Below are 20641 nucleotides of genomic sequence, written 5' to 3'. Positions count from 1 at the left end.
CGAGACTGTATTAATCGGTTCGAGTATTTTACTTTGTACTATTATCAAAATAATGGTTGAAAATTGTTTAAAATAATTAATGAAACTTTTAGCTTCACGTTAGCAAAAAATTATGATGAGCTTACGTTGCTCATCATAATTTTTTCCATTTAATGATAAGTATGTCAATATTTTAATTACTTCAAAATGACCAGAAAGTAGTGCATCAAGAGCATTAATACGGGAAGACCATCGTGTTGGATAAACTCTTTTCAATGGTTTTGCTAAGTTAGTTTGAATCGTTTCCCTTAGCATTGCCGAACGCCTAACAGAACTGAAAAAAACAAAATTTTTTTTAACTGTTCATAAAATTGCCTGACTTTTTGTACATTGGTGACACTGTCGTTGATCACTAAATTCAAATTATGAGAACAACAATGTACAAATCTGGCAGCGGGTTTCGTTGTTTAATTCTTGCTTGTAACCCGGAGTAGACACCGCTCATATTCTCAGCCCCGTTGTAACCTTGACCACGCAATTTTGATAGATCCACGAATTTTTCAATACATTTTAAAACTGTTGTTTCTAATCCTTATTCAGTAACCTGAATAAATCCACAAAACGTTTCCTTTATTTGAAGCTCGATTGGTTTTTCATTTTCATCTTTTTTCATTAAAACATAACGGAATATGATACTTAGCTGATCGAGTTTTGATAGATCTTGCGTTGTATCTGTTATTACTGTTATGAGAGCGGCGTCTTCTATTTCACTTTTAATTTGAACAATAATTTCGTGGGCAATCAAATTAATAATTCATTTTGTATATCCGGACTCAAGTAATTGGTACTGCCTTTGGGTTTCTTTAACGTAACAAAAGCAAAAAATTTTCGGTATCGAAGAACGTATAAAGTATAGCATTATTATTATTTGCGTAAACATTAGAATAATTATTATCCACCTTTTATAATATTAAAAATTACATTAAAATTTTTCAAGATATATTTTTGCATCTGTAATATATCTGCATTTTAATGTGGCGCTGCATTCGTGAGAATCTAATCAACCATACTTCTCACGTTAGCTGATTCCTTGGTATATTGCGGAATGCTGTTCGCCATTACCGTACTTTAGTTTTTACATAGACGAATTCAGTGTTAGATTCCTTATTATTCGTAATATAAGATTATGATATCGTATTGTTTGTTATAATAAGTCAAATAAAGTGAATAGAAAATGAACGAATCGAACGAAATTGATTGGAGGAACTTTACCCTATTCGAACAACAGAGTATAGAGGAACTAGAAAATGAACCAGATTTAGAAAAACAATTAATCGAAATGAAGGAAACCAGCGGAAATAAATTATGGATAATGTTTCAAACTACAGCCACAGCAATTACACAACTATATAAAGGTACCGAAAAATCAATGCTCTCTTTTAAATCTATAATATATATATATATATATATACTACACATATATATTATAATTATATTTAAATAGAATTTCCAGTTGTTACATATCAACACTTAAATATTAATAACGTATTATGAGTATAAAGTTTACTTATAATGCTTGCTATTAATATTTATCAAAGTTTGGCTTGAAAAAGTTTATATATCAATTATTTGAGACTTATTATCTATTTATCTGCAAATGTTTTTAAATTATTTGTATTTAATCTTAAATTTCATATATTAGAAATGTATTTGTGAATCGTGTAAAGATTGGGTTGTTTTTTTGTTTTTTTAATTAAATAATGATATAAAATCATGATGATATATATATATTACTTATCGTTTATTTTCAGAATTTTAACCTTTGAGACATTTGAAAACAGAGCGTTATCTGTATTGATCTTTTTTTATGAGTCGCATCTTCCGATCTTGAGCATTGATCCACTTTATTTAGACTGATATTACAAGATTTAAAAAAAAAAAAAATTTTTAAGGGTTAAGAGAGGTTTTTTTACTTTGTGGAATGTAATTTATAGAGTTTTATATCTAGAATCAATTTCCAATTAGATAGACGAGAAAAAAAATCAAAACAAAAAATTTATTCCGGGTAAGAGCTGAACTCATATTCTTTGGATCTGTTCCAAACATTGAAACCAGCTTAGTTAGCTAAACATAATTATGCTTTCTTTGAGGTCTGAGATTAAAGATTTTTTTTTTTCTTTTGGGTTTTTTTCCTTCTCAGTGAACTTCTGGTTTATATTATAGAATTTATATGTTGGATGATGTTTATTTAAAAAATTAATATTACACTTTAATTTTTAATGGAGTAATTGGTAATTTCAGAGATATTTTCAAATCATCATAATATAGTTGATATAAAAATATAATTTTAAGTTAGATGATGATAATTATATTTCAAGATGAACATGTACTTGGGGAATCCAAAAATAACTGGAATAACTTTGTAAAGGGCAGGAAACCTCCCGCCCTCCACAAAGTTATCCCAGTAGTACGTGAATCCTCCAGAATCGGTATGTGAAGTTGCATTGGCGTGTCAAGACTGTGGGCTTGTAGTGATTTTTTTTTTTTTTTTGAGATAGCTGTTTTTTGTTTTTGTTGAAAACATGATGTTGGATTTTAAAGAGCAATGCACTGCTGTGAAATTTTGTTTCCTGTTAGGAAAAAGTGGATAAGTGGATTGGAGACTGTTGAAATGATTCAACTTGCTTACAAACAAGATGCCACGAGTAAGACGGGTTTATGAGCGGTTTTCCCACTTTCAAAAAGGAGAAATGTCTCTTGAAGTTCAACCCAGGTCTGGACGTCCTTTCCAACATTTGAACTGACGGAAATGTTGAGAAAATTCGTGATTTCATTAATGAAGATTGCCGTCAAACCATTGAAGGACTTGTTGATTTGTCTGGGATTTTGTGGAGTATTGAACTCCATGAAATCCCAGCAAATTCACTCGATTTAGCAAATTTTGTCACAAGAACTCTGCACGAGAAGAGTTTTTGCAAAGTTTGTTCTGCATTTGTTGACTGCCGATCAGAAAGAACATTTGGAAAAAGATTCAGACTTGTTTTCAAAGGTGATAACTGGTGGTGATGTTATGGTTACAATCCGGAAACCAAATGTCAATCCAGCCAGTGGAAAACATTTGGATCTCCTTGTCCCAAAAAAGCAAGACAAGTGAACTCAAACTTGAAAACCATGTTAATCTGTTTTTTTTTTTTTTTGATGTGAAAGGAATTGTTCATTCTGAATTCAGCCATCCAGGCCAGACAGTAAATTGACATTGTTATTTGGAAGTCCTCAAAAGACTTTGTGATGCTGTGAGATGAAAAAGAAGGGGCTTGTGGCAAATGGACAAGTGTAGTGAGGCTAATGGAGAATATTATGAAGATTAAAATATGAAGTTATTAAAATGCATACACTATTTTTTCTGAATTTTTTTCCATTACTTTTTGGGTCCCCTGCATATTTTTGAAAGTACTAATTAATTGTATGGTAAGTGTTTATTTTATTTGGTCAAAAAACATGAATGAGAAAATCATACAAGATAGAAGAGTATGAGGAGATAATTTGATGATGATGTATACTTCATATAAGAAATTTACTTCATGCTTGATGATAAAGCCATTTATATATATTTAAATCAATTTTAATGTTTGTTGATAAAATAATACATTTTAGAAGTGAGATAGTAGTACGACTCTTGAGATATTATAAGTCATTTGTTTTGATTTGATTCATCAAGACCAGTGGAGATGTGATACCTACTGTATAACAAAAAGTACAGTGGGTTATCAGTTAACGAACAGTTTGGACTGAACAAATTGGACGTCGAACACTTTCGTGAGAGATTTTTATGTTCGGACAACAAACACCTGACAGAACAAACACAAGAAGCAACACTGCATTTAAGATTTGTAAAACTATATTTTAATAGCATCTATACATGGTTTATTGAATGAGACTTTCACAGTTGTATATGTAACCTTTTTTTGCACTAGTTAATTTCTGTTCTCTGAATTTTTGTAAGTGCTTTACTGAACTTTTTATTTAAAAAACTGATGATAATACAGGGCCTAAAAAGAGTGGCATGTCAAGAACTGTGTTCACTATAGAAACTAAGCACTCCTGACACACCAAGATTGTTTGCGTTAGCCAAAACGCATAAACCGACACCTTCACTCAGACCAGTTCTAGATAAAGCTAGATCTCCAACTAGGCTTATCGAGAAAGCTATTCACAACATCACCTCCAGCCGGTTGAAGGGTTACATGTATATCAATAAATCCACTGATTTGATTGATATATTATAGCTGGTTGAGGTAGGTAGCGATGCCTACATAACTGTTTTTGATTTCGTATCCCTATACCCCTCGATACGACTGCAGCCATGCTTCCACGCCCTTAGAGACCTCTACTTAGTGAGAATGGGGCCCATCCACATCGCAAGTAGATTTTGGAGCTGGTGCACCTCTTGTGCTATACCTCCATTTTCCAATTTAATAACAGCACATACTTACAAAAATGGGGTGTACCCATGGGCAGCCAGCCAGCCCTGTCAAGGGACCTAATGAGAGTTAGTAGTACGTCAGAAGGCAAGGTCTTATCTAAGTTTTTAGCGAACATCGTCGTTTACAAAAGATACATGGATGACTTGTTTATCCTATGGAAGACTGAGCCAAACATCAATGAGTTTTTAACATGCATGAACAACAACTCTTATGGTCTCACCTTTAAGCTTGATCAATTTAGTAAAGGTAATGCTCATTTCTTAGATGTCAGCATGAATCTCAATAAGGGCAGAGTGGAAATGAGTATTTATTACAAACCTGGCCATGTACTATTCATACCTGCAAAATCGTCTGACCCATTTTCATATAAAATTCCGTGTCCCTGTCGCACGGGCCTTCACACATCACACCAATAGGCACAATACTCTTCTGGAGCTATAGAATATAGATAATGTAGCAATTGAACACGGCTACACAAGAGACATGATTTGCAGTTTAGTCCACGCCTACGCCAACCAACTACTTGCACACAACACAACCAACACCCAATCTACTTCTTAAAGATGCCAACAACACACCACTGGCTCCAGATGCTCCATAGGTTAGTTCAATCAACATTTAAACTCCATATACAAAGATATTGCAGGCCAGAGTAGTACGAAAATCGTGTACAGGAGAGCCAGTACAATATACAAGCTGCTACACAACACAAAAGATAAAATAGATCAAAGTTAGAGCCCCAGGAGTATACTCCTGGGGAGTCCTTGTTCAAAATGCCTTACAGCATTGTAAGCCCTTTTGAACATGTAATTGATGCAAATGGATTGCACATTGAACAAATGTTGTGAATAAAAATCTTTTGCGTATTTCCATTTTGTTTTTCTTGTTCTTCGTGTGCCATTTTTTTCACCCAGTGGTAAAAATTCAAACTAAATATTTTTTTTTTACATTTTCCTTTTCCCCATGGTCCATATAACATATATACCAAGTTTCATCAAAATACGTCCACGAGAATGGGCTCTAGACAGCTCTGAGTAGCGCAACTTTAATTATTTGTAATGTTTAAAACTGAGCTATGTTTAAACCTTTAATTATAACTTTAATTATAACCGGCATTAAAAAGAAGAATTTACATTAACGCTGAACTCGGTGCTATTTATCAGAAGTATATAATTATAACCACCCTGTACTACCAGTCTTCAATACTTCATTGATGTAACACTGGCTGGTCATAGTACTGGTAATGTGTATGAAGCTTGAGCAAAGAGTGAATTTCAGTGGTACCCCCAAACCCATAACATGAGATGTTGATCTGATATGATGCTGCAGACTGAAATGGGATTTGTCCAAAAAACTTATGTGATTTCTTCTATTTGCTCATCCATGTGCAACATTCTTGATACTATTTGTAGTTGTAAATACTTATGTTGTAAAGTAAACAGTGGCCGAAAACCAATGAACAATTAAAAAGAATACCTTAATGCTGCAGATGAAGCCTAATGTTACTTGCAAAAACTGGTTGCCATGTGAAAAACTGAGCTATGTTTTGAAATGATTGTACAATCATTTAGAGCCAACATGTTATGACATGTCTATCCTCTTGTTTAGTATGACTGGGCTGAAGATATTTATTCACATTGGTGAATTCAGTCTCCTCTATCCAAGATGATATATTCTCATTACTGTGGCCACATTTCATCCAACATGAGAACTGATCTATTGGAAGGATAATTTACCTTCCAGTAATTCTCACCTGATCAAAGTCTGAAACTTAGTTGTATCATTGCTTTGATGGGGCATACTTGATCCTTTCTGTAAACGAGAATTGTACAATTCCAATTTCAATAACAATTCCAGTGCATTGATATTGGATTTTTGTGATCTCCTTTTACACTATTTCTCAAGCATTATTGCCACATGATTTGCATATGTATTGTGCTTTTAATTATTTGCATGCTCTTTTTACATCCATAGACTCCAAAAATATGGTCCGAAGCCTATGGAGTTATATTTGATAACCAAAAATACTAACCAATCAACAGCTTTATTTCACCCAGATACATTCTGGTTGAAATAAAGCTGTTGATTGGCTAGTATATGATAATTCCTATGAAATTGACTAGGATGTGATAATTATTAGAAAATAATGGTGTTTGAACCAATTACATATTGAGATTTAAAAAAAAAATGAAATAGAAGCATAAGAGATAAAGTACATTGTCTCCTTTTGCTGAAACTCCAGTTGTGAAAGAATGAAGACTCATTCTAAAAGTTAGTTCACACTGACAAGAAATAGTGAAAGCAAAGGAAAAACTGGAAAATGATTTTATTTGCTTAGTGAAATTAGTACACACTTAGGGAATTTGATCCCGGTCGTTATTTCTAATCCCAGGATTTCAGGATTATACTTAGTCGATCCCGGGATTATTTATTCAGAATTATTTAGTAGTGTTTGCACCAACAAACGCTACTAAAATCCTCTGGCAAAACAAGATGGCTTTAGGTCATTGACAGGTAAAACTCACTGAGCACTAGGTGGGAAGATCTCACCCTGCATTCTTAAGTCTACAGTTACATAACATACCTGACACGTGTGACAGAGCTGTGGACTGTACATCAATGCTAGATAACCTAAAGACACCTGACACGTGTTACAATTTTGTTTAATCGACTACAGAGTGTATTCGATCCTTAGCTCTAAATTTTAATATAGATGAATTTTCGAGGATATTATTTATGTTCATTATTCAATTTAAATTGGATGCAACAATCAGAGGCTGGTGGGAGCGCTCACTTAAGGGTAATTATATTCCTCCATTGAATGACTTATTAGAATTTTTGAAGGGTCATGTTAGAACTTTACAGCCAACCAAAAGTGCTCTCAACTGCACCAGAAAATCGATTGGTGCCCGGGAAAATTCAAAAATACAAAAATGTAGTATATTACCAGGTAACCCAGTGAGAACTGCTTGCCTATCATTTTAATTCAAAATACAAGAAGAATTTCTTGTATTTTGAATTAAAATGATCAAAAAATATTGTTTTGTGCATGGTGGGATATGAATATAATTTATTGTCTTTAGAATCTAACAAATTGAAATAATAGGCAAGCAATTCTGTTAAGAGCATTGGCACTGAACGTTTCACTTCATGCAGTCTATTTTGCAACTTTTTAAAAATAATGTTAATCCCAAAAATCTCGGGATGAGGAAAACTTAATCCCGAAAATTTTGGGACTAAAAAGTGCTTGGGATTCCGGGATCAAATCCTCTATACACACTACAAAATGCGGAAAGTGAAAATTTTCAAATCTGAAGGAGTGCTGGAGCAATTTATTAGAAATGGAGTCACTTGTAACATATTATTCACTCTGCTTTTTGAATTTGCTGAATTTGTCATCAGTGTGGATTGACCTAAAGTGAATATATAATTTGTTTTTTTAATAATCACTTTTACTTATTGTTATTCACTTTTTCAAGTGAATAACACATAAGTGAGGAAAAAATGCTGTAGGATACTAAAAAATGTGTACTGGTATAAGTGCAAAATTATATAATTGTGAAAAATGTACAACTGAGAAATGTATGACATATAACTAACGGAAATATCTGATATTGCCCAGGAATTGGATTCAGAATGTTAATTCTTTTTACCTCTTTGTCCTTAGTTTTTATATTTCTGTGTATATATTGTCTACTTGATCCTTGTTAATTAATAGGATTTTATTATACTGGTGAAGTTTCTGATTAGCAAAGAGAAAATCTAAGTCAAAACAAAATATCTTATTTTAACAAATGAGATTGTGTCATTTCAATAGAAGAATTATATATAATAAAGCATAAAAGTATGTATCTGAGGTTTTCTGTGATACATATCCACAGTTCTAAATAAATATACAAAACCCAAAATCCATCAGAAACCTGATTAAATTATCATATACCCAATCATACTAGCAAACCTATTTAGTTGAAGGAAAGTTTATTTTTAACAGCTGGGGTTACTTAATTATAACAGTTGTTAAATTACATAACTAATTTGAGATGTTATTCCTTGTTTAAAAGCTTATTTTGAACTTTTTATTTTGTTAAATTAAATAGTCAAAATGTCTGTAGATAAAATGCATATTCAGCATTTTGTATTTAAAGTTTTGGAAAGTATTTAATGCTGTACTAACAGTAAAAAATATTTGTAATTTATATGGGGAAGATGCTCCTAAACTTCAAGAGTGTCAGATGTGGTTTAAAAAATCCATTCAAGAAATTTTGATCTAAAGGATACACAATGTATATGAGGTAATCCAAAAGCTGTCAAATAAAAATTGCAAGAAGAAATTGTTAAAAAATTGGTGAATAATAACTCATGAACTTGAACAAATCTTAATTTTTCACAGACGTGTATTGTTGAAACATGTCATTAATGCTGTACTAATGGTTGGAATGATTTGCAAAACAATGTTTGGATTCTGCATGCATGAAGTGAAGAAAACTGGATTGAATATCAAAATGTTTTACACTGAGAAATCATTAAAAACAAGAACCATTTTTAAACTGATTATTAACTTTAGACAAAAAATGAATATTTTATGGTTCCAAAAAATATTGTTTTGTGCATGGTGGGATATGAATATAATTTATTGAGTCTTTAGAATCTAACAAAACTAAGTTTTGACATCTATCATTAGCAGTTGGATCAAAGAAATGTTCACACTCAGTCAACTGAAAGGGGATTCTTTTTTACCAATATAGTGTTTGCCCACGTGCCAGTTTAATGACACTATAGAAAATAAAACAGTTTGAATTGAAAAATTTTAGATCATTCTCCATACTTATTTGATCTAGCACCATTAGGGTCGATTTACACACAACAGTGACGTGTCGGCACAGTGACCGGTTGGTGCACTAAACATCGATAAAAATCACACATAGCCAATCGGAGTTTCATCTACGACACGTGATCTGTATTCAGTCATACAAGTGTCGTAGATAAAACTCTGATTGGCTATGTGTAATATTTATCGATGCTTACTGCACCAAACGGTCGCTGTGCCAGCACGTCACTGTTGTGTGTAAATTGACCCTTAGAATTTAATCTATTCCAATCATTACAAAATTATTTAAATGAAAAAAAATTAAAAGTTTTGATGAAGTGAAATCTGATGATGTCACTTTTTGAATTAAAACCAAAAACTTTTTATGCAGAGGGAAGACATGAACTCATAGATCATTGGGATAAGGTAATTGAAAGTAATAGAGATTACATTGATTGAATAAGAAAATTCTATTTTTCAAAAATGATCTTGATCTTTCTTTCAAACAACGAACTTTCCATTTAACCTAATAGTTCTAGAAAACTCCCTCTTGTTAATTCTAGTTTTTAACTAGTTAAATCTAGAATTAACAAGATGCAGTTGACAACACTAGTATTCTCCTAAAAATTATAGCTAGTAAGAAGCATTATTGATTGAAATTTCTCACTGCTAAAACATGTAACTAAAACCTAGTTATAGTTAGAGAAAAATAATTATCATTAGCAAAAAACAATAAATGATTTTTGAAGTTTTGTTCTATAGATATGAGCTTGAAGGTTGACCAGTGCTATCCTTCTGGCTTTGAAGATGATGCTTTTGACATTGTTGATGAAACAAAACACATTACATATAACAATCAGCAGAGATCTTGAACACTGTAATCTTCTGTGTTTCATCAGTTGAAACACTTCGGAGATTGGTAACCCAGGTGTTTGGATACTGCACAAACTTACTGGCAATAATAAAGTTGACTACATGACCATTGTGATTAATGTTATAGAATGAACATTTTTAAGGAGGATTGCTACTGATGAAAAGTAGATAACATGTGAAAATGTTGTTTGCAAAAGATAGTGGATGAGAATAGTCCCAACTCTATCCAAAGAAAAGTGATGGACAGAAGATTTTGCTTTGCATATGAAAGGATAATCATGGAATTATAAATTTAATTAAAGCAAAACAATTACAATGTGCAGCAACTACAATGGGTACAGAAAAAGTGACCAGCCTTTATCACACAATGTGATAAGTGCTAGTTTTTGTTACTTGACAATGTCTAGTATAGTATAGTATATGCTAGAATAACCTAAGAAAAAATTCTGCAGCTTTTGTGATCACTTCTATCTCACTCTACGTATTTTCCAGACCATGCCTGTTTCCATCTGTTTAGGTCACTCCAAAATTTATTACTGTAAATGGAAAAAATTTATTATTATGTTGCTGAAGTTGATGAATTTGCAACAGAAAAAAATTCTTAAAATTCTGAAGAAGGAATTGACAAATTACCATCTGAATGGGATACATTGTACTTACAATAAATTTTAATTTGTAATATTATATTAATATATTTTAAATATAAAAATATCAGTTTCATAAACAAATTGTTTTAATGAATTTTATAGGTCCAATTTACAAAACTATTTTGAGTTAGGCTTACCAATGTAGGTACTGTACAACAGAAGTAAATTTGGTACATCATAAACTTCCCATATATGTTATTGGATAAAGATATAGAGATAAGGAATAGTTACTGTATGGGAATATTCCATTTGCAAACTCCAAAACTCAAAAATTCTAAGGAAAGAATTGAAAAATTATCATCTAAATAGACAAGTTGTACCTAATAACTAAGAACATATTACAAATCAATTTTATTGTAAAAACAAATTGTGAACAATTTATGAACTTGATGAAAGTATGGTAAGTGTGTTTGCTGAAAAATCAATTAGATTTTACAGCAAACATACTTATTGAAATGCTATGTATTCAAAATGAGATTTTTTTGTTTGCCAGCTTAAAAATGTTAGTAAAAAGTGTTGTTTATTCAGTAATGTGTAATTTATTATTATAATTTATTAAGAATTAAAAATTCATTTATATTTTAGTCAAATTTATTTTAAATAAATGGAATATCAGTTTTGTCCAATACGGAGCAATTTAGTTTTATAATTTTAAGCCATAAAATAAGTACAGGATTAAAATGAATTCAACTTTATTGTTTATAACGATAGGAAAAAAAAATTATACAGGATGTTTCACAATACGTCATCAGAAAGGAAATGATTCCTTAAAGAAAAATAACATAAATATATTTGGATTTTTGTGATGATTCCTAGAAAAATGTTAGTTTTATTATTTTTGAAAACTGGTTTCTTGATAGGTCATTTACTGTTAATAGAAAAATGGTTTTGTACTTCATAATAATGATTTCTAAGATTTTTCTTGTCAAATAAATCACATAGGCTAATAGTTATTCAATGCAATATGCTATGTAATTCTTCTGGTTTAATTGTGCATTGTTTCTATTTAGCATTTACTTACACCTGCTGTTATTTCCTGTGTTAATGTAAATTTTTAGATGTTTTACAGCAAAAATAATTAGATTTTATTGAATGGACAAAGAGTTTTCAGTCTTTACTGTTATAAAATATATATCTTGTTAATCCTAAGTACATAGTTTTAATGGATTTTTATAAAAAATTTGCTAATAGTTATCTTTTCTTAATAATAAAATAATTAACCATGTGCCACTTTCTTTGGTTTAATAACAAAGATCATTATAAAAATTATTTGGCTTAGGCTAACATTTTTATAAAACAAACTATTACATATTTGTTTTAATCATTAACATTCCTAAAGTAATGTTTAATATATAATTTCCTCATTGATCCCTCATTTGATTTCCTTGGGTGGTCTAATCATTTTGTCATATTGTCTGATTCATAGAAGAATTCTGTTTAGCTGTAGAGATTATATTTTAAATTTTTATCTGTATAAAAAGTTTTGGGTTTTAGTAACAAATTTCAGTTATTTTGATACAGCAATATCAAAACAGCTGAAATGTGCCAGATTTTTTAATTAAAGATGATCTTGTAAATATACTAATTTGTATTAAAAACAGTATCTTTTTTTTAAAATACTTTTCCTCTGTTCTTTCAATTACAAAAACTACTTTTAATCATAGATGTATCAATCGTGGATTTTGGAAATGATGATAAAAAAAATTCTTGGAATCAGTTTTTAAGAAACTAAAATCCAAAAGATTCATCCTATACATGTTATTTTTCTTTATAAAACAGCTCTTTCTAGCTGTAAGGCATCTTGAACAATACCAAAAATAATTATTATGTTTATTAACTTAAACTAATTTCAGATCGCCAGTCTGGAGTGTCATTATGGGTGCCTTTTCAAAATGCGGCTGGAAATGTTACAGCATTGTATAAAGGTAAAGTTTTTTGATTTTGTTACTTATAAAATCTAGAAAAGTTAACTATACTAATCATTACTTACATTTTAAAAATAGTTTGTTAAATAAATAAATAATCTTTTCATTAAAATTTAATTTAACTATATTAAAGTATCTTTAATCTGCTGTAAATAGTAATTTAATGTTAGAATATAAGTTAAAAAAATTAAGTCTTTAGTTAAATAAAATTAATTTACCTGAAGATAGTCTAGATTGAAATTTAGCACACCTTTACTTTTAAATATAAAAATGAATATTATTCTATGAATCAGTCATTTAACTATTTATACTTATTAAATCACCTAATGATATTACACATAATGTAACTTTCAACAAAAAATTACAGAAGAAATAAGAAAATTTAGTTTTACTTAAATAAAACTGCCAGTTTACTAAACTTCAAAATTTTGATTATCACATTTTGTAAAGATTCTCTCTCTCTCTTTCTCTGTGTGCGCCATATCAGAAATCCAGACATCGGTGAGCACCTGGCACAGGTTAATAAGTGGTTAGTAAGGTGCCAGGTATCCTGAGGGGAGTTACAACTCAGAGTGGTTCCCTGTTGTCTTCTCTGGTGTGCGATGTTATGCAAGGGGAAATGCCTTCTGGGAGGTCATGTAAGGGAAACTGGCCCCTATTCAGGTGTTACAAACGTGGAGAAAACCCGGAAAATTCCACATGGTCAGCCCGTCTGAGCGCGGTGTGAACCCACGACTGAACTCCCAGTATTCAGTGACAGAACCACTCGGCCACTGGTGGGCTCTTGTAAAGACTACTGTTTTCTAATAATTTACCCCTTTTTGTTCTGAATGTGGAATGTAAACTTTTAAGTTCTTGCTGTTGTAACAAACTAAATTTTTACTTAATCAATTTTGTCAGTCTTTGAATTTGGGAATGCACCATCTGGTGAAATGATGTATTTATGATGAAATTGATGTATTGTGGTGAAAAATAAAAAGATGTCATTCATCATATATGCATATAGTCAAATTCAAAACAAGTCACCACTACGTACAGTTGACAATAACACAAACTTTTATAATAACAAATGAATATTACAAAGGTTACAAGGTTCACAACAACTAGAAAACAACGATGCAATGATTAAACAAATTTCCACACATGTACAGTTAAGAGTTCAGACAGTCACTTAACCTGTAACAGGTCCGTTGGAAGAACACCTTGCGACCTTTCTTGCACAGACATATCTGCAATAGAGTCCTCGAGTCCTTTTTGCACACACCTAGCACTTGTCAGTCCGAAAAAAGCTACACACCTTTCCAAATTCAAAGAGAACCTCTTTTCTACCTAAAGTTGCTGTTTTTATACTCATTGGAGTTAATCTGCTCCACCAATCAGCACCCGATGTCTCCAGCTCGTCCAGCCAACATACGATCTTCACCAGCCAATCGCCGATCGTAGATTTCAAACAACCGGCGGTTTTCCCAACCGTCGTTCTTCCAACGGTCACTCTCTAATGGACTTTGTAATGACCATCAGTTTGAATTACAAAAATTACGTTATAACAAGTTTTGGCGGGAATCGTGTGTCGGCGATTCCAGCCACGACACATATGCATTGAGTGAATTTGTTAATGCCATATTCAAGGCATAATTTTTTAATAATGTGAGTTTCATTTTAGTTACATGCAAGAAAAACAATACTTTTACTTAGTTTGTTTTGTGAAAATAAATTAAACTAATTAAGAAAAATGTTAATACTGTCTATTGATGATGATATTTTTTTACTTGAAACAGTACTACAAGTACTTTCAACAAACTACATATTGTCATCTTCAGGTATAGAATAATAGAACCTTACAATTTAAAATATACATCAGTGTTCCAAATGACAAATTTAAAAACTATTCTATAGGATGTGTCAATACATTGAAAAGACAATAATAATAATAAGATAGAATAAAAGGTTGGAGTGAGAAAAAAGTATAATGTAAAATTAATTTGAATGAAAAATTATCATGCTAACTTCCTGTAACATGCACCATATTGTCAGAAAGTTGAGCGAATGTTTGTTACATGAACTAAGTGTTATGTAAATAGACTCCCATATGAAAATAACCCTGCAATCTGAGCACCATTGAAGCATATGGCACATGTTATACAGGAGATTGGTATGATAATTTTTCATTTGAATTCTAAATTATGCATTTTTTACACTCCCAACCTTTTTTATTTCTATCTTATTTATTTATTTTATTTTTTCGTTGTATTTGACACATCCTATGGAATATATTTTAAATTGTAAGGTTTCATTATTCTATACCTGAAGAAGACAATATGTAGTTTGTTGAAAGTACTTGTAGTATTGTTTCAAGTAAAAAATAATAATGCTGATGGACAGTGTTAACATTTTTCTTAAAGGTTTTGAAATCACAAGAAGCAATTGCCTTGAGAATTCTCTATTTGCTGCACTGCTATGGCTGTTGCAACTTTTTCCATTTTCAAGGTTCTTCTAATTTGTGGCCCCTTTCTGGTTTCATATAAAAATTCCCATTTCCTCAAAACAAAATAATTTTCTTAATTAGCAATAGACAGAGAATCTTTTTTGCAAGAACTTTAAATTTAAAACTTTCTTGAGTACAGCACTAGTATTGCTGCTGCTTTGGTAGTAAAATTTAATGAGTAATGTACGATCTGATAATGTAAGCACTGACTCACTATTTACATTGTGGTGTATTAAGATATGGTCAATGTACTGTTGATCTGGGAAATATTGTATATATTGACAAATAAAACATGCAGTAACTCTACATCAGAGCTACCTGATCTGTGGATTTCATTGTTTAAACAAGTGAAGAGAGACATGTTTTTGTCCACTCAAAATCATCCAACTATGTAACATGTTTTGGTTTATTGTATGTGTGCTTTCTGTTTGTGTTTTTATTGTTTTATTTTTCAAACATGCACCTTGTGTCAAAGTACATTTATTATTTGAATTCCATTACAATTCAAATTTTTCTATTATCTGTTTTAACTTGAAAATGGTTGCCTGAGGAAGATGACAACGTATCATCTAAAATACTAGCTCTTTATTTTCCTAATAAAAAAAAAAACCATTTAATGCCGAAAGACAGTTTGTGTAAATTTATTCATTAATTGAAAAATGGTAATTTAATCTTCCATTTAAAATATTTTTTAACATTGAGAAAGAGAAAATTATTGTATTATTTAATTAATAATTAAAGATGAATATCTGTATTTATTTTTAATTAATTGTATACATAGTTATTCTATGTAGTTTATTCTTTGCATAATTTGTTTATAAGATTTTAGGTTTTAAATATTAATCATATTGTATTTTTGTGGAATGACTGGCATGCCAGTTAAATTGCAACTAAAAAATAAAATTAATCAGGTCTAACAAAACTAGTTGTTAAACGTTAAAGAAAACATTCTGCAAAGTACAATAAAATAATAACATTCTAATTTGACTGACTTAAAATCAGAGTTTTTATTTACAAGACAATGCAACAATTTATTTATTAGTAGTGGTGGTAGTCAATCAGTCAGTCAGGGTGGACTGGACTGCACTGACCATCTACCAATCATAAAAATAACACCCTCTCACACAAAGTGGAAATTAATTGATGTAAGTTGACAAAAGTTACAGTGAGTTTCTTAAATTTAATATGTTGTAATTTGATTCAAAAATGCAAAAATAAAGAAAATAAACATGCTGGCTTTTACCATATGGAAATATCTGATTTCATGGTCTTCCAGGGCTGAAATGCCAGACAACTTGTGAAAATATGGTATTTAATAACTAAGTTTTTATAATAAGTTTTTAGTTTGTTTAATATTAAAAAAATTTTCTAAATGTAAAAGAAAGAAAAGTAATTCTTTGCAATCTTATCTTACTTTTTGATATGAAAAATATTACAATTAAGAATTGTTACTTGTGAAATTATTGTTTTACTCTTCTTAATTTATAAGTAAAATTAAAAGAAATGAAAGATAACTGTGTATTATATATTTTTTTTCCTTTCAGGATATTGTAGATCTGAGTCCAATCAGATAACTTTTATTCACCCTAATGTAAAAAATATGTGAAAATAGATATTTCATCATATGTTTCAATTCATAAGCTTGTGGAAGTTTTAGTTTATCTATTCTCTCATTAACTGAATTGATATCACCACTACATCAAGCCCTGTATTCCTCGCTTGTTATCAATCATAATGTCTAAATCAGTAGTGACTATCTTTTCATTTGACTTCTTTTTTCTTTCTGCTTACTTTTAACTTCTTAAAGTAGTGGTGCCCAAACTCTTCAATTGACAGGCAGGCCAAATTGCTTACAAGTCGTAGGTAGGCAAGTCACAAATACAGTAGCACTTATCTAATTCGAAGCTCCAGGAGGCAGGAAAACAAAACTCAATTTGAGTTAGAGAACAATAGAGTAAAAAATGCCAATTCTGAATATATTTGTATTTTTATCTCTCTTGCATTATATAAAGAATCTTTGATAGTTTTTTTTTGTTTTAAACAGCCCATGTAATGCCTTTCAGCAAACTGTTTAATGTAACTAATGGAATTGAATGGTTTTGCTGGTACATCTTTTTGAGATAGTGAGAGGACCTCTTGCTTTGGACTGGAATATTGTTTGAAAATTGGTGTTGGACAGTAGATACTGTCTGAAAATTCATGGAAATACAATAAGTAGGATCATTTTGAATAGAATAAATATTAAAATTTGAGTTGGGGAAGTTGAAAGCAACATAAATCGGTGTCGGGGACTGTGAAAAACTTTGACTTTGAGAAAATGAGTTAAGAAATTCAAGTTGGAGACATTAAATCCCTATGCTATTCCATTGAACCTTCCAAGTATAATACTTCGTTTTCATCAAGTTAAAGAAAAATTCAAGTTACAGACATTTGAGTTAGAAAAGTTTTACTATATTTTATATATTCCATACATATTAAAATAGACCTGTTTCTATCATTTACAAGTGATGTCTCAAATGTTTGCAAGTCAGATTTGACCCAGGGACTGTAGTTTGAGCACCACTGCTTTAAAGATGTTGATTTATAACACTTTTCATAACATTTTTGATTTTGTGTTACCACTATAAAAATATTTATGTAAATATTAAATCAAAATATATGCATTTTTGCAGTTGTATATTTTTATGCAATATTTAATTACTTCATATCGGATTTGTTATGTTAGATAGTCATAAGTTAAACTTGTTTGGAATGAGATGCTATAATAATACAATTCCAGAAATTGGCCCAGAGATCTGTACAGATTTCTAGTTTGAATATTTAAACATATAAGCATTACCATCAACTGAAATTATTCATTTAAAACTTGGAAAAATTAAAAATTTTAACTGATATTTTTCAGTGTTTGAATATTTAGTTTAAAAAGATCTTGGATCATTTTTGACCAATTACCATCTTTTCTTTCTGTTATATATAATAGCTGGGAAAGTAAAAATTGATTGCTATTTTCGATTTTTAAATAATAATAGAAATATGAAATTTATTTGTGAAGATTGGCTAAATTATACTTTATTGTATATTGTATAATTATAAAAACACTTTAAAAGGTTGTTTAACGTGTGCTTGTGACTCATTCCAGTATTAAGAAGGTAATTTTAATGTATAATTGTAATATTAATATAAAAAGTGATGAATAACTTTTTTGTTTTTTTTTTATAGTGTACTAATTTCTTCATTTGAGATTAAACAATATTAAATTTTATTGATTTGTAAAGTAATAGATAGTGATTTTCTTATTACAATAGATATAATTATTCTAAATTTTGTTCTATTTAGAATGTGGAGATGCTCAAAAGAATTTAACAGAAATTGGTTTTCGTTGCGGATATCAACGGAGAAATAAAGAACTTTTAGCATGGTTGAAGAAACGTAAAAAACACTTGAAAAGAGAAGATTTAATTGGATTTCTTACCGGAAAGGTCCCACCCCATCGATCTAAGCCAATAAGAAATTCTTACCCGTATTATTCTCACATTGCCTTACCAAATCAAGAAACAGAACCTAATAGCATTGATGAAACTAATCAAGAATTTATAGAAGCATTACCAAGTAATTTTACACTTAAAGTTAAAATTTTTATATTTATTCAAATTTATAAATTTTAAATTAATAATATATATTTTTTAAATATTACGTAGGTGGTGTTAAAATTTGTTTAAATATTATCTTAAATTATTCACAGATGAAAACAATATAAAATAGAAGTTGTTATAATTTATTGGCTTTAATGTTTATTGTTGAACTTTGGAATATTGTCTGGGATATTCTACACCTATAATTTTTACAAATGATTTTGTATAAAGAAAAAGCATTCAAAATTAAAATTTTCGAATTTAGTATATAATTTTGATGTATTTTAAAAGATTCACACAGTTTATAATCTTTTTTATTTTGAAACACAAGAATTTATATGCATTTATTTTAAAAAATGGTTCAACAGTTTTTATTAACTCTAAAAAAATAATTTATTTAACAAAAAGTTTTTTTAGAATTCAAATTTATTTTACTTTTTAAACAATTAATAAAACATTTACTTTTTAAACGATTAATAAAAATAAATAAATTAAAAACAAATGACAACCTTGTCATTTGTTTTTAATTAATTTATTTTTATTTGTTGTCATTTGTTTTTAATTAATCAACTTCTATTTTTCAGATTTTAACTGTAATATTTCGAGCATCAAACAACAAACTCCTGGACATCGTAATCGTAATTTAGTTAGTGAATTAAATAATTATGCAAGTATTGCAGATGATTATGCTCAAAATGTAGAATCGCGTAAGAGATTGACTTCTAGCGACGTTATCATGGACTCTCCGACACACAAAAGAAGCCGCTACACATAGAATCCGTTTCTTAAATAACCATAAAAATATATATATTTTGTCAACTGGCTTGGTATATCTCTTTGTTAAAGGATTGTTTCTGTGACTATACCATGGTAGATATCAAGTGTTTTTTCTGGAATGTTTAAAAATCATTAAAATATTAATTTATGGAAATTGGAAAAGCAGACTATATACATTATGTAAATTTCTATGTAAATCTTTGCATATTAAAGGGCTTTGATGGTAATTGAAATAATAATTTTTAATAACAATTACTTTATATATATTCTATTTACACTTTATCTATATATTTTGCTGTGCATATTTAAAAAAGATTTTTAAAATTATTTGTTGCACAATATATTATAAATTATTTTGTATTTTATAAGTGTTGTTTGTTTTAGAGATAGTTTGTTTAAATAGTTTTTGTGTACACAAGGAGAATAGACTTTGTTGTTTAGTTAATGAATATATAAACATTTATAATGAAACTGACACCGGACTTATTTAAAAAAAGTGAACTTAAAAAAAAAAGAAAGGGAAAAAAGACATTTTTCTGTTGTATTTGTAAGATGTTTGTATTATACAGTAAGTTGTTAATTAATTGAAACTGATTAGAAAGTGTAAGTGTACTTTATAATATGTGAATATATACAAATTCATAAACATTTGTGAAGTAATAAATTAGTAGCTATCAGAAAGAGCTGTTTACATAGAAATAAACTATATAGACAATAATTTTAATTTGAAAATTATTTATTATATCAAATTAATTCATTACCAGAAAAGTAAACTTTGTTTTAAATGCTACTTTGTACATTAATAATGAATAAACAATGAATCAAAACTGATTTTTAAGTTTAAACACAATTTTGTTTTGAATTTTTAATTCATTTAAGTAATCAAGAATAAGACAGAATATTGTATAAAAACAAGCTTGAAATTTCATAAAAGGACGATTTGATTCTTATCAATAGAAGTGACGCTTACATAGTTGCTAAATGTAATTCACCTAGTTTATATACAGTGATGATTAATATCCTGCATTCAAT

General features: G+C 29.7%; 1 protein-coding gene across 2 annotated transcripts; it reads left to right on the top strand.

Moving 5' to 3' along the window:
* Nucleotides 1–1018: 1018 nt before the first annotated feature.
* On the top strand, nucleotides 1019–19836 carry LOC136987687 (HUWE1-associated protein modifying stress responses-like). Of its 2 annotated transcripts, none has more exons than XM_067285438.1 (4): nucleotides 1019–1394; nucleotides 12644–12715; nucleotides 18537–18809; nucleotides 19417–19836. In XM_067285438.1, exons 1-4 carry the CDS (start codon nucleotides 1214–1216, stop codon nucleotides 19605–19607), a joined length of 717 nt encoding a protein of 238 aa, XP_067141539.1. In that variant the 5' UTR covers nucleotides 1019–1213; the 3' UTR covers nucleotides 19608–19836. The 2 variants fall into 2 exon arrangements, with proteins under 2 accessions (XP_067141539.1, XP_067141540.1); XM_067285439.1 differs by lacking the exon at nucleotides 19417–19836 and adding an exon at nucleotides 18899–19133.
* The last annotated feature ends 805 nt before the right edge of the window (nucleotides 19837–20641 follow it).

This window comes from Centruroides vittatus, unplaced genomic scaffold (genome assembly GCF_030686945.1).
Source record: "Centruroides vittatus isolate TY-2023 unplaced genomic scaffold, ASM3068694v2 scaffold_2569, whole genome shotgun sequence".
Lineage (NCBI taxonomy): Eukaryota > Metazoa > Arthropoda > Arachnida > Scorpiones > Buthidae > Centruroides > Centruroides vittatus.
The sequence above is the reverse complement of the archived record's forward strand: the minus strand, read 5'-3'. Positions and strand labels throughout refer to the sequence as shown.

What these genes read in the sequence shown, in the direction of transcription:
- LOC136987687 (XM_067285438.1), top strand. Translation starts at nt 1,214, where the DNA reads ATGAACGAATCGAACGAAATTGATTGGAGGAACTTTACCCTATTCGAA. An exon ending in AATTACACAACTATATAAAG is followed by an intron (nt 1,395 to 12,643) that starts GTACCGAAAAAT and finishes AACTAATTTCAG; the next exon opens with ATCGCCAGTCTGGAGTGTCA. An exon ending in TGTTACAGCATTGTATAAAG is followed by an intron (nt 12,716 to 18,536) that starts GTAAAGTTTTTT and finishes TGTTCTATTTAG; the next exon opens with AATGTGGAGATGCTCAAAAG.